This window comes from Brachyistius frenatus, unplaced genomic scaffold (genome assembly GCF_029030835.1).
Source record: "Brachyistius frenatus isolate BFR_SWC_R1_liver_20210118 unplaced genomic scaffold, ASM2903083v1 Contig_45, whole genome shotgun sequence".
Lineage (NCBI taxonomy): Eukaryota > Metazoa > Chordata > Actinopteri > Embiotocidae > Brachyistius > Brachyistius frenatus.
The window spans coordinates 2,367,202-2,380,563 of NW_027210644.1; the positions used below are offsets into that span (position 1 = coordinate 2,367,202).

A 13,362-nucleotide genomic window follows, 5' to 3' on the forward strand; every position below is an offset into this window, starting at 1 on the left:
GACATCAAGACGGTTGGTAATGTGATCACTGTCTGTTGGCTTCAATCTAAACGCTCACTTCTGAAGTTTCAAAATAATAACATTTGATCAAAACTCCATTAGGTCTTACTTTCACTTCCATTCTAAATTTTTGCATGTTTTCATCTGTTGTTGCTTTAGTTGCGCTCAAATATGCTCTCTCAGTTTTTTTTTCCCAGGAAACAATTCAACAGATTTCCCCCCAAACCTGATTAATATTCAGCGTGAAAGCCAGTGGACCTCAGTCAACCTCAGCCTCCCATTTCTCACAAATGCAAACCCTTTTCTTCTTGAAAATATCAGTCAATAAATCAGTCAGACAGAATAAAAATAGGAGTCTGGTAACAATCTATATTTTCTCGTGAAAATCCCCAAATTAACAACGAATGTATCCACTAACAACTAACTTGCAAGCCATTTTCATCCCAGTGTATCAAATCCTGCCGTTTTGTCACAACCTGCTGGATACAATATGTTGCTTCAGGTTGAGGCACCACAAACTCTGGTTAGGGTTACAGTTTAAGTTGAAATAAGTAATTCTAGCAATTTCATTACATGTAAGTTACTTAATGTATGTACATGAGTTTCCCAGGTAAATATTCACTGTTGTCAATCTTTCTACTCCGTTACATGACCTCTTTAAACTGGTTGGTTATGGTACTGATGCCAGTGGCTTGAACAAGATGTCAGAATTTGATGCCTGAAACTGGACTGACATGGAGAGATAGACTAGTAAATTGTTTGATCTCCTCATGGGGTTTTAGACAGTTAGACGAAATATAGGCTATTAGTTTGAAAAGTTAGAAAAAAAAATCTTATCACACTAATTTTTGGCTTAAATTGAACATCCTTTATTATGCCATAAATTATAATTTAAACATGTAAAGGATAGGTTCAAGATACTGATCGGAGTAGCGACATCAGCAAGGAGCACCTCAGTTCATGGAAGCTGTTTAAGTAAAGTTTTCATCAAGTTTAAGGACCTTTATTTTAAACGCAAGCCTTTTTTCTTTGGCTTGGCCACTGATTGGTTGGGTATTGTCATGGAGATGAGAGGACACGTGAACCGAGGGGAGCGAGAGGAGGTTCTGCTGGAGAAAAGGTATTTATGATGGAGAGCAGAAGTGACTGCGAGATAACCCTCACTGGTAGACCGCTTCTTTCCTCCTGTGGACACATGTGACAGGTTCATGTGAAGTTAGAGAGCCTGATGCTTCCTCTGTGAGCTGCCCGGAACGGACTCTCTGCTTTGCGCACCGTTCGGAGTCTGGATGATGGAGGTGGAGGTGGAGAGTTGCAGGCAGCGCGTGTTTAAGCTGCTGCTCCTGCTGCTCTGCTTCACGACTCTCCGCAGTTTGGCCATCGAGACGGGTAAGATTTCACAACAACCGGATACACCGACTGAGGGACCCTCACTCACTGATTAATGGGGTTTGGATTCTTTATGAGGCCCACTTGTGAGTGTGCGTAATTAATTTCCTCTGTGCTTAAAACGGATTGCTCCGAGTGTCCTGGTGTATGTTCAGGCAGAAGCAAAGAAATGCAGAATAACTCAACGTGTTATTTCGGGTTCGGCCTTCTTTGGGGTTCAAAGGAACTGATGTGTTACTGATAAATAACTTGATATCGCGGCCAGCCGTTTTTAAAACTTTGCGAGAATCTTTAATACATTTGTTGTGATTCAGATTGATTAGTTAACTCAGATTTGCACGAGTTGTACAATCAATCACACCAATTGATTGATTTGACCTCTTGGGTATGACACGTGGCTGTAACGCATTCAGTTTTTGAGACAGAATTCCAAAACTTTTATACAAACTATCCACATTTGTTTACTACAAAAGGGACAGATTTAAACCCTTGTAAGAATCCCATGTGCCTTAAAAACTGATCTGACTGACTTTCCCTCATAAGATGTGTGTTTTTTTTAGACATTGGCAGGCATTACTCTGTCAATCTTTCTTTTCCACTGCCTAGATATTCTGTGAAATGGTTGTAACAATATTTTCAGATGTGTTACACCCCATGGTTCAAACAGCTGTATCAGCATAGTGGTTTGATATCAGCATTAGAGAAAATGCATTACATTTTGCTTGACAAACTACAATTTCATCTAATATAGATTTTGTGATTTTATCTGCAAGTACCAAAAAAAATAATTTTGGTCAAAAAACGTACTTTCTTACTTAAATGTTTTGTTTTTTTCTCTATAAAATCTGCAAATGCTTATTCACAGCTTTGACAATCACCATGTGAGATCAGGGAAGAAGTAGGTAAACAGAAATGATCAAATAACCCCTATCTTGCTCCTGATTGGAGGAATTTTTGGTGTTGCGACTCTCCCCATGTTATAACCATACCCGGTCTCCCCTAAAGAACCTCCACACATACATGCACAGATTATATTAACATACACTGAAAACATACATTTACACTCTCACCACATTTCAAAGTGAGGACAATAATGCACCGAATGAAACAGCTTCGGATCGAGAAATAGTCGATCAAACGCTGTGAAGTCTGCATTTATGTTTGACAAACGTATTACTGTTGTGTGATGAAGCAGTTTAATACACATTGGCTCAGATGATATAGCGGGTTGCCCACTAATCCTGAGATTGGCGGTTTGGTCCCCGGGTCTTCTTGTCCGATGTTTCGTTGGGCAAGGCGCTGAACTCAAGTTGCTTCCAATGGCAGGCTGGAGTGGGTGAATGGGAGGCAAATTGGAAATCCCTTTGATTGTTGAGCAAGTATTCCCACTGTATATTAATTTTCTTTATTTTTATTACATATTTCCTGCGTGATCTCTGTGTCATTTATTGACTTTGGCGTAAAGCAGGACAGTGTATAGTGATACAATGGAAGCTGAGCTGCATTGAGTCACTAGTGTTAGGATAGCACATGGATGGACAGTGAGGCTGCTGCCCTTTTCCACACAATGCTGTCGCAGAGACATTCTTACTATAGTGTGTCATTCAGGACCTCAAACCTCACCCTCTCTCTGGATTTGCTCACTGAAATGGACTCCATTTACAATGATTGTGTTTAAAAAGAGTTCAGTTTTCAGCTTGTAAAAAGGTTTACTGTGGACTTGGCGTCCTCTGGTCACCCATGTTTTTGGACCGTGTCCCCTCGAGGTTTTGTATATGCTTGGAGAGGATGAGCTGTTTCCCACCAACAGGGCTCCCGGGTTTTGAGACATTCCTGGGGGTCAGTGAAGAAGGATCTAGTTGTCTCCCAGGGAAACGGAGCTAATAAACTCCAGGGGTGGTCATAAATTTCCTCATTATTTGGCCTGTGGCCCAGAGACAGGGGGCAGTGGGTAACTGGGTGGGGGCTGCTGGAGCCAGATCTGCCCACCCATCTGCTCCTGGTCCTGCCTGTGGATGAGCTGTGAGTTGCTTCTCAAACTATCACGACACTGATAACGGAGCTGATTTAGCAGACCATGCAGGTTTACACTCAAAGCTGAAGGCTCGGCTTTGTTGGTTGCCATGACAACAAAGGTAGCATAACTTTAAGGAAGTAGTAACTTTAATGCACAACACAGTTCAAATGATAATTTTAACCCTTACCAAGTGTCTTTTGTGCCTGAACCTAACCAGCACACTGATTCAGGAAACACTCCTGTGAATCGTATTGGGTCGGAGGACTTGTCAGGAGATGCTCAATCATTCAGGCGTCTCCTTTTTCATATATTGTTTAACTCAGCCAGACTATGATGCTGCAATCAGGCCAAAATGATCCTGTTTATTCTCATTGAGCTGATTTGGTTCTTTGAAGCAGTTTGAGTATTTATTTGTTCATTATTGATGATGTTATCTTCATCGCAGTATTCCCTTATTTTGAAATAAAGGCAAAACGAGTAGACAATTAAAACTATGATGATCAATCATAAAATTGCTGATTGCACTGGGGCAGCAGATTTCATTTGATGTGCGTTGCTGTGTCGTTGGGGTGTTATATTCTTCACTGGTGAGCTCTACAGTGTTGTTGTGATCCTAATTAAACTTAAGACATCACCAATAAACATGTTCAGACTAACAGTAATGGGTGAGATTCTCTCTGATGGATGTGCAGAGGCCCTTTTAATAATAATCAAAAACCTGCTATGAAAATGAAACCTGTCTAAACATATAAAATACAAATTTGAATCACACTCTTTTGATGTAAATCTAAGAAAGCAAGTCAATTGCACCTGAAAATGAGTTCATGCAGAGAATCCTCTCTAAAATGCCTCTGTCGTGATGCAGCTGTCGACCTCCAGATTCATTTTAAACCAAAGTTTAGGAACAACAACTCCACATACAGTATTTCACGAGCAAGGACCGCCACCTCAATTAAGTATTAACAGAATTTATTGATTACGATATGGTGGAATGCATTGGGGCTGGGTAAGACACTGCAATTTAGGTAAGGCTTTATTGAGAATCCACTGCGGCTCTCGGGCCTCGCAGATCCCCCAAAAAAGCCTTCCTAAGAAAACAGTGATGACTAAGCGATGCGCAGGTCTCGGAAGCCCATCAGACCATAACCATGACAAGGTGATCTGGGACTCCTGTGTTAGGGGAAGACACGGCTGGAAGGAGTGGCCAGTAAAAAAAAGTCGGGAGAAAATCCGACATGATGAAAGTGGGGGTACAAGCAGGATCAAGTGGAGACGTTGCCGGATTTTATGGCAAAGAAAACATGGTAGGATTTGTAGCTGCAGGTTATGCGTTTGTGGCTGGCAAGGGTTTACATGTGGATGTGTTGAAATTGAATATGGGAACCACGTTGCCGATAAGGTATGTTTGCTTGTTAGAGTGGAGCCAGCAGTCCTTGTAAATGAGGTGAAGGTCGGATAACCAGAGGTGACAACTTAGAACGAATTGATTGACGAAGAGTGAACTCAGCATTTCACAGGAAACGGAAGAAGCAGAAAAAAAAAACGTCGGTTCCTGGGCGCGCGGCAGCATTGGAGGAAGCAATTTGAGCGAAGGGTGATAATACAGCAGGAGAAGAGACCGAGGGCACACAGAAAGATGCAGAACACGTTCGACTCAAGTATGAAGAAGTGAGTGAGAGCCACACAAGACAGCGCACGATGACATGATGGCGAGAGAGTTTTTTCTTCTTTATTATTGACGTTGACAACATGGAGGTTGTCGGAATGGATCTTTTTGGCCTTTACTCCCATGAAGGGGAAGCGATGACTACCGGATGGTTTTGTTGACGGTAAAGGATGGTGGAGGGAGTTTTGGAGAAACTGTTTTAATATGATGGCCATTTAGCGGAGAGAAATCCACCGCCGTGTAATATGTAACTTGGAAAAGCGTGAATGCTGTCATCAGTTATTCTCTTCAAAATGTCTTTTTTTTTTTTATGGCTTGAGACAGTTGATTAATTTGATCCTGTATCCGTCCCTCGCAGGAAAATTTGAGGCAAGCACATTTACAAACATAAAAAACAGTTAAATCCCATGTTTATAAACAGCTTAAAATGCTAAATATGTTCGAGTGAAGATGAATACTTCAATATTGCACACCCAGTCAAACAGCACAATATTAATATAATGCAATAAAAAGTCAGAAAGTGCACATCCGTGGAGGCTTTAATTCTGTGTCTGGATATGATGTCTAATTTGCTGTTTGATTCATGTATTAATACTCAAATGCATTCAGAGGTTAAGTGACTTAATTTGTAAGACTCTACATATATAGTTGATGTTCTGTCACTCAGGTAAGTGTTGGAGGTTTGAACTCTCACTACAGCTAGGATCATTTGTTTTGTCTGATAATTTTTTTATGATAAGATATCATAACAAACAGAAGGGATACATAGACCAATAAATATGACTGTTTTATCAGCTTTCAACTGAATGTGGCAGTGGTTGTTATTATAGAGGATTTTAATAGAATCAGAAAACACTGTGTTAACATGACACCAAAAGTTGAACAGTGTTTTTTCCTTGTCAGTGAACGTGGTGGACTTCTGTGGCCAGACGATCCGGGGTGATGGCATGATCGTCAACTCACATCAGGAATCCAAGAAGTACTACTTTGTGACCATGGGGACCGACTGCCACCTCACCATGCAGGCTAGCTCTCCAAAAGACAAGGTCCAGTTCCACTTCCGCTTCTTCCTGGTCTACAGCTTGCTTAGAGTGGCCCCTCTGAGCCCCGCCCCTCTCTTCCCAGAGTCCCCTCGTGGCTCCGCCCCTCTCAACCCCAGACTGGAGCCCACCTCTGGTGAAATCCCAGGGGACCCCTGTCACGCTGGCTCATATGTTCAGTTCTACGATGGGCAGGACAGGAGCTCACCTGCCCTGGGGACTCCTCTTTGTGGCAAGAGTCCACCCCGACCTGTGCTGTCCACGGGAAACTACCTGACCCTGAGGCTGGTGACCCGGGGGACCCAGCCCAGGGTTGACTTTGTGGGGGATTTCACCTCCTTCAGACTGGGTAAGATAGAAAGGATTTTAATCATCGTTGAAAGAAACCATCACTGACTTTTGCGAAGTAACAGGACACTAACAGCATGTGCATGTCAATCCAGGCAAAAAAGCAGGAGTCTGTCACAAACTGAATTTTGCTATTTGGCTGCATGGTAATAAGGATGGCTGGATGGATGGATGCTCCATGCATACAGCTACACAATCAAAATGTAATAACACTGTTTGAAAAGCTGATGAAGAATCCTCAAAAGGCATCAGCTTCTTTTAACGCTCTTAACAATCTAATAATTTGGATGGCTGACATGAGCCTTCCTCTTTTGCACTGACTCCTTGATTGTCATCTTGCTCTTCAGGTTTCAACAAATCAGACTGCAGCAGCGAGCCCTACTTCACCTGCAGGAATGGGAAGTGTATTCCTCTCAGTCTGGTGTGTGATGACAAAGGCATTGACAACTGTGGGGATGGAAGTGACCTGGAGGAAAACCTCACCACAGGCTGCAAAGGTTAGTTAGGTGTTGGACTGATACGGGGAGGACTACTTGGGAGGATTTTGAGGATTTTAAAGTACAACAACAACATGACATTTCCTACAACTTAATAGTTGACCCAAATCTGTCCTTCATCAGCAGGTCAGCTTTTACCTCCTGAGACTGCACCACCAATAGCGACCCCGCCCCCACTCTACATGAATCCACCCACAGTGCCAATTCCGACACATATGAACTGTGGCGTGCCGGACAGCGCTCCCAGTCATGAGTCAATAACAGGTGAGTAAGCAATGTGACATAAATATGTATTAACTCAACTCAGAAAGGCAGGAAGACTTTCCTTTCTAAATCAGAATAACAGTGTGATGCACAATGCTTATACCCTGCAGTCCGTTGGTCGGTAAACAAGTTAACTAAGTGCCCATTCGGATGCAAAGTGTCCTGATGATGGGAGCGTTAAGTCGTCAGTTTCACCAAAAGACTCATAAACCAATAAACAATGATGGATTCTCACAGCAAAGGCAGCCTTTTCAGTGGTCTGTCTCTACTCTAATATCGGTGGTGCAAACAGAGGATGTCTGGACCAGCCTGTAAGCTTCTGATTACTTTCAAGAGTGAGCCAAGTCTGGCCAAAGAAAACAGCTATTCTTCTTTTCTGACAGTCTGTTCAACTGGGAGGGGGACACAGGGTTCACATTCGCCTGCTGTGCAAATTACCAGCTGTTTTATTAGCTGAGGTGCATTTCAATGCGCCCTGCTCTGCCCACAGTTACTGTAGATGAACTGACAGACTGATTCTGTTGCAACTTGTTGGCAGCTGTTGAATTTGTTTCATTTTCTAAGAGAGCAAATACCACGATTTTAAACAGTCAGTGAGCTCCAGGGATATAATTATGTGGGGTTATTTTATTGCACAATATTAAGTTTCAGTGCTGTTACAGGCACCCTCTAGGGAGAAGGTGCATCATTCGCACCAGAGTGATTAGTCCGCTTTAGATGTGCTAGAAGGAAAAGTTAGTTAATGTTAACTCTGGACTTGGGCCTTCTTTATCTCTGTGTTGGTGTTTTACAACAACATACTGAATCACGTACATGTAAATGTTGGATTGTTATTCATCCTTGGTGTTTATACTTTTTAAATATGCTCTGTATTTCATTGTTATACATCTCTTTTTGATAAGTGATGGTGCCAATGTTGACTCTGACTTTGTTACGCTTTGTTGGTCTTGTCCTGCTGGACTTCTGCTACTGTGGTAGTATGTAAATTCATTGACAAAAACCAAAAACAGTCATCTGATTCTGATAGAACACAACGTTGTAGCCGTGATAGTAGACGATGCCTCAAATAAAGAAGTTGCTGTGAAAAGATGCGCTATGAATTCTAAAAAGTGAGTGCTTCACACACATCTTCAACTCGACAGCACAGAAGATCTATACAATCAGAAAAATCTCAACATGGGCAACCAAGATCGGTGTCACCAGTTCAGTATCTGACAAGCTGATGCTGAGCAGCGAGTAGAATGTGAGACTTCCCTGCTGTCTGTTGCAGCTTGTGGTGGCACTGCACACAAGGAAGACTTCAATCTCTACAAATATCAGAAATACTTTGAATGAAGTCACCAGCATTTTATAAGTGTTTTTGAAGTTGCCACATGAGATAAAAAGAACTGTGCGTATTGTGTGCCCCCCCCCCCCTCATCTGCCCCTCCCCCCTACCTCCAGACTCTCCTGCCTCCTTGTATCTATTGCTTCTCTACATCATCCTGGCTGCGGTGGTGGGCGGGGTAGTGCTCTGCTGGTGCTGCTGGTCACCCGGCTGGTTCCTGTGGCGCGTCAGCATCTGCCGCTTCTCACCCTGCTGCAACTCGGCCTGTGCCTCCTGCCAGTTCTGTGCCCGCAGCTGCAACCACAGCAAGGAGCACCGGCTGGCAAAAGTTACCCCGCACACGCCGGTCAACGGGACGCCAACGGGCACGGCAGCAACAGCCAACAGTGCTGAGGAAAACGTCACCACAGCAGCTGTGTAGCGCAAAAGGACTGATCAGATTTGGCATACAGAGACGTGTGTAGAGTATACTGATGCTGAGCTGTGACCAGTGGTGGACATTACCAAGTATTTTTTTAGGGGAGGTTGGAGAGATGTGGTCCAATACGCAATGCTGAACATGAGCAGAGCTGAAAGGGTCTGGTTTATGGATAAACTGGTTTATTGTGGCTTTAAATGTGATAATGCAAATGAGGAGACTACTGTTTATGTTGCTATGAGAAGGTAAAGCAGGGTACAGTTTGACTACGGATTGTATCAAAGTATAAATGTAAATGATAATTAGAATCACAAAGGAAACCTTTTTATTCCCAGCACAGTTCATCTGTTTTGAAGTTGTCTCTTATTCACTGTGTTTGAGAGACTTTTTTTTATTAAGTTTGAGAACAGACCTTGAAGAATGTGAAATTGTATGAAAAGGTTCTAGTCTTGTTTGCTCATTTAAAACAGCTGTTTTCACTCTGTCTTCGAAGTAAAAATTCAGTCATGCAGTGAAACTTTGCTTCCAGTCCACAGCTTTGACCAAAAGTATGCCGGGGACACATAGTCCCCCACCTGGTGACAACAGCTGTTCTCCCTTGGAGAAATTCCTTCAAACTTTCCACTTTCCTCCCAGCAGTCCACTGTTGTTCTTCATAAAGCCAATGTGAAAGTTTGGACACCAGAGCACAAAGTTATTCAGTAGAGCAGTCTGTGTCTTGTAGCTTCTAACATTCGATTATGGGCGTTATATAAATTTATCCAAATTACAACAAACTAACAGCTCACACAAGCTGAGTATCAAGTACATTAAACTATAAACAGTGACAGTAGCTGTGGTGGGCACATTTCTGAGACATAAAGCTGAAATATTAAGTGATACTATATCAAATACAGTCACTTTTTTATATTATGCAATCACAATAAACTAATAAAGAAAGTGATGGATATATTCTGAAATTAAAAAACTCTTTGACAAACATTCACCATCATGTGTTGAGGCCAGAATGAGGGTGTCGGCTCCTGAATGATCAAAGTCTTGGCTTTATTTCAGTCTGCTTCTGTTCTACCAGTGTGAAAAGTGAAGCTCAAAAGAAGTCGTAAAACTGACAAACTCTTGGAGAGTATCTTTAAGAGGTTTCTGTTGGAATAACTTGCTCCTCTTTTAATTTTTTCCACCACCATGTGACTGTTAAATCAGGTCAGTTTTTCTTCCATTATATGTCTCTTAGCCATGTGAGCAGAACAACTTGATGATAGCGATGGACTGCTGTGAATTATTTCTCTGGGCCATTAACATCATATCGGGTACACACAGTCAAGTTCTCCTCAGGATGAACTGTAATATAGTTGGTGATCTACTGACTTTGCTGTAGTGCCATCATCAGGTTAAAATTTGAACTTGTTCAATACATCTGTTTCTAACCACTGACCTGCAAAAAGAACCACATTCCCATCAGCCTCACTTTAGTAGCATCAGTTTTGCTTACTGAACTTAAAGCATTTAACTCAAAGACAAGCTGTACCAAAGTCTGGTCACACAGGGGCGCAAGCACGGCTGTCTGTTGTCATCAATGTCTTCTTTGACAACAACAAAAATCATAATTCAAGAATAAATGTGTCAACTCAATGATACCCTCATAATATTGTGTTTCAGCACACGAGCAGTTTATGGGGACACTTGAACATTATACCCACGTGTGCCTTCCAAAACAATGGGCATTAATCTGCCGCTGCAGTATAACAGCCATCACTCCTCTGAAGGCCTTCTATAAAACGTCATCTGGATCCAGATTTTTTTTCCCCCATTCATACTCAAGATTGTTAGTGTGGTCCAACAGTGATGTTCAGTAATAAGACCCTCCAGGTGTTCCAGTTCATCCCAGATGGGTTTGCGCAAGGAGGTAAAGAGTGGCTCTGTGGTATGGTCGCAATGAAAATGGAAAAGACCAAACACACGTGTTACTACTGACAGGGACATCATCGTATGATGTAGTGTAAATATACTGTAATTTAACTTCAGTGGAACTGAGTGGCCGGGCCAAAACCAGTAAAAACAAAACCAGGCAAAAGGACACATAATTAGGCCATGCAAACTGACAGTTTAATGATTTGTTTGGGTGAATCACTCCATTGCTTTGAAAAATAATCTACTAACAGCTTTTGCACTGATCAAAATATTGTCCTTCCAGCAGACTCCTCTGTTCTCTCCCAGGCTTCATGTACACTTCAAATAGTACAGTAGAGTCAGTCAGCCTGTCCTCTCCTCCTTTCCCCCAGATTGATGCTCGTTGTGAAGGGTTCATGTGTCCACCAGGCAAACTTTCTTTGTGGTGTCCTCTAGATGGAGGAGCTCCATAACTCCTCGCCCATGTGTTGTGTAACCGCATCACACACAGCCCCCTGCACTGTCTTTCTAGGAATTTTGACTTGTGTCCTGGGTAAAGCATAAGGCCATATGCCTAAACAAACACTGTGCTTCTGACCCTCAGGTTGCCAGGCTGCAGCACAATGAAGTATGCCGACTTCTTTATCTGTCTCGCTTTCTGTTGAGACTGTACGGGAATACACACGTATCTGTACACCCATCAGACAACACATACACACCAACTGCAGTATACATCCACTCAACTCACACACACTCAGACATGTATGTGCATCACTCCGTGGAGAAGGTCATCACTCCGGCGAAATGGTCCTGCCAAAAAACACTCTTCTCCCACTGGACGAAAGGATTACATTTCATGTGCATTGATCTATTTCCTCAGATAACTTTATTGATAAATTCCACGGATACGGGCCGTTTTTATAGAATCTGGGTTTAAAGCCCTTCAATGAAAAGCTTCCTCCTTTTGTTTCTCTTTAAGCAGCTTTTAAAGTTTTTTTTAATTTTTATATCAACAGTGGATCGAATATAAAAGTCAAACTCACTCGCTGTGATGACAGAATTATCACTTTGCAGTAAATGTAAATACAAGTTTTGGAATGATTTGATTTTGTTTAAAAAAGAATGTGCTATAAACATACTGAACATTTATCACTTTACATGTGGAAATCATATTTTCCATAAGCTGTAACACAATGTAAATAATGACATGCTGCACAGCTAAAAAGGAAGATTTTCTATCCTAAAAGGAAGAGAATATTGTGTTCTCTTTTTTTCTATTTTTGGGGATTATTCAGTGTTTTTATAGTGCCGTTTCTTCATGTCAATGTTAGTTTTGTATGTCCTGGATTGTCTTATTTACCACTGGATAATATAAATGTACTGCTATGTTTTAATGTCTAGATTTTGTCCACATGGTATAGCTTTCAGATTAAAGCAGAACCTTTGTGTTGTGTGACAACATAACATACTGTTTATTCACTTCACTGAACGCAGCGCTTACACTGCGACAAGATCTTCAAACTAATGATGCCTTGAATGCACCATCACATTAGAAATATTAGTATTCATAATAAAATTGAGTTTGAGCAAATCTTCATCACGCAGCTAGTAATTTTTCTTCCACTTGCCAGTGAGTTTAAACACCATTAAACGGTTCAACTGGCTATAATTAACGAGAGTGGCTTTCTGTGCCACACATGGTGCTTTTAAAGCCAAGCTCACAATTCAAACCAGGATGTAATCACGTCTCCGACGGCAGCACTGTGCAGTCTCTGTTGATCTTCATCTGACTCAGACTGCTTGGTTGACATAGGGGAGGGCTTGGCAAAGTCAGCAGCTTCACACTGTGTGTGTTGCTTCTGGTATCCACTGGCAACCTTTCAAGTCAAATCCTCGTATCTTTGAAAGAAAAAGTCTTTCCCAGCCCTTTTGTCACTTTGATTAGACTTTCTGTAATTGACCTCCTGACCCCTAGTTAAATTAATAAGTTGGGCAGTTCATAATTTTTTCAAATGTGTTGACACGAGGCAAACTTTCTGTATAGAGGTATTAATGTCTGAAAATGATGGTTAACCTTTTTAAGCAGAGAGGAAAAGCAGTTTAACTGTTTGCCCAGCTTGTTATTTGCCACAGCAACAGAGTTTACCTGACTGCATGGTCTCATTTATTTATGTTCACATATATCACAGCTGGAAAGGGAAGCCCTAAATTAGATCAAATCCCCTTTAAATTATTATAAATTGAGGTAGAACTAATTATCCATCCATCCATCTATCCATGATACTGATTTTTAACAAACTGCAATGTCCTGACCTGGATATCATTGTTTAATATTATTTACCATTTACACTACATGTAAACATCCATAATGGAGTTCAAATAAATGAGAATAAAATGGACAAGAAGTATTTATTTTTTTAAAGAAAAATACATTTTAAAAAGGAAAATTAAATAAAACTAAATAAAATGAACAAAAGACCACGTCCGATAAAATCAGACATAGGTGGCA

At 41.5% G+C, this 13,362-nt stretch overlaps 1 protein-coding gene across 1 annotated transcript; it reads left to right on the forward strand.

Moving 5' to 3' along the window:
- Positions 1-1,164: 1,164 nt before the first annotated feature.
- Positions 1,165-12,434, forward strand: ldlrad2 (low density lipoprotein receptor class A domain containing 2). Its single transcript, XM_069703244.1, has 5 exons — positions 1,165-1,389; positions 5,976-6,461; positions 6,808-6,957; positions 7,081-7,221; positions 8,665-12,434. The coding sequence occupies exons 1-5, from the start codon at positions 1,290-1,292 to the stop codon at positions 8,967-8,969; spliced, it is 1,182 nt and encodes a 393-aa protein (XP_069559345.1). The 5' UTR covers positions 1,165-1,289; the 3' UTR covers positions 8,970-12,434.
- The last annotated feature ends 928 nt before the right edge of the window (positions 12,435-13,362 follow it).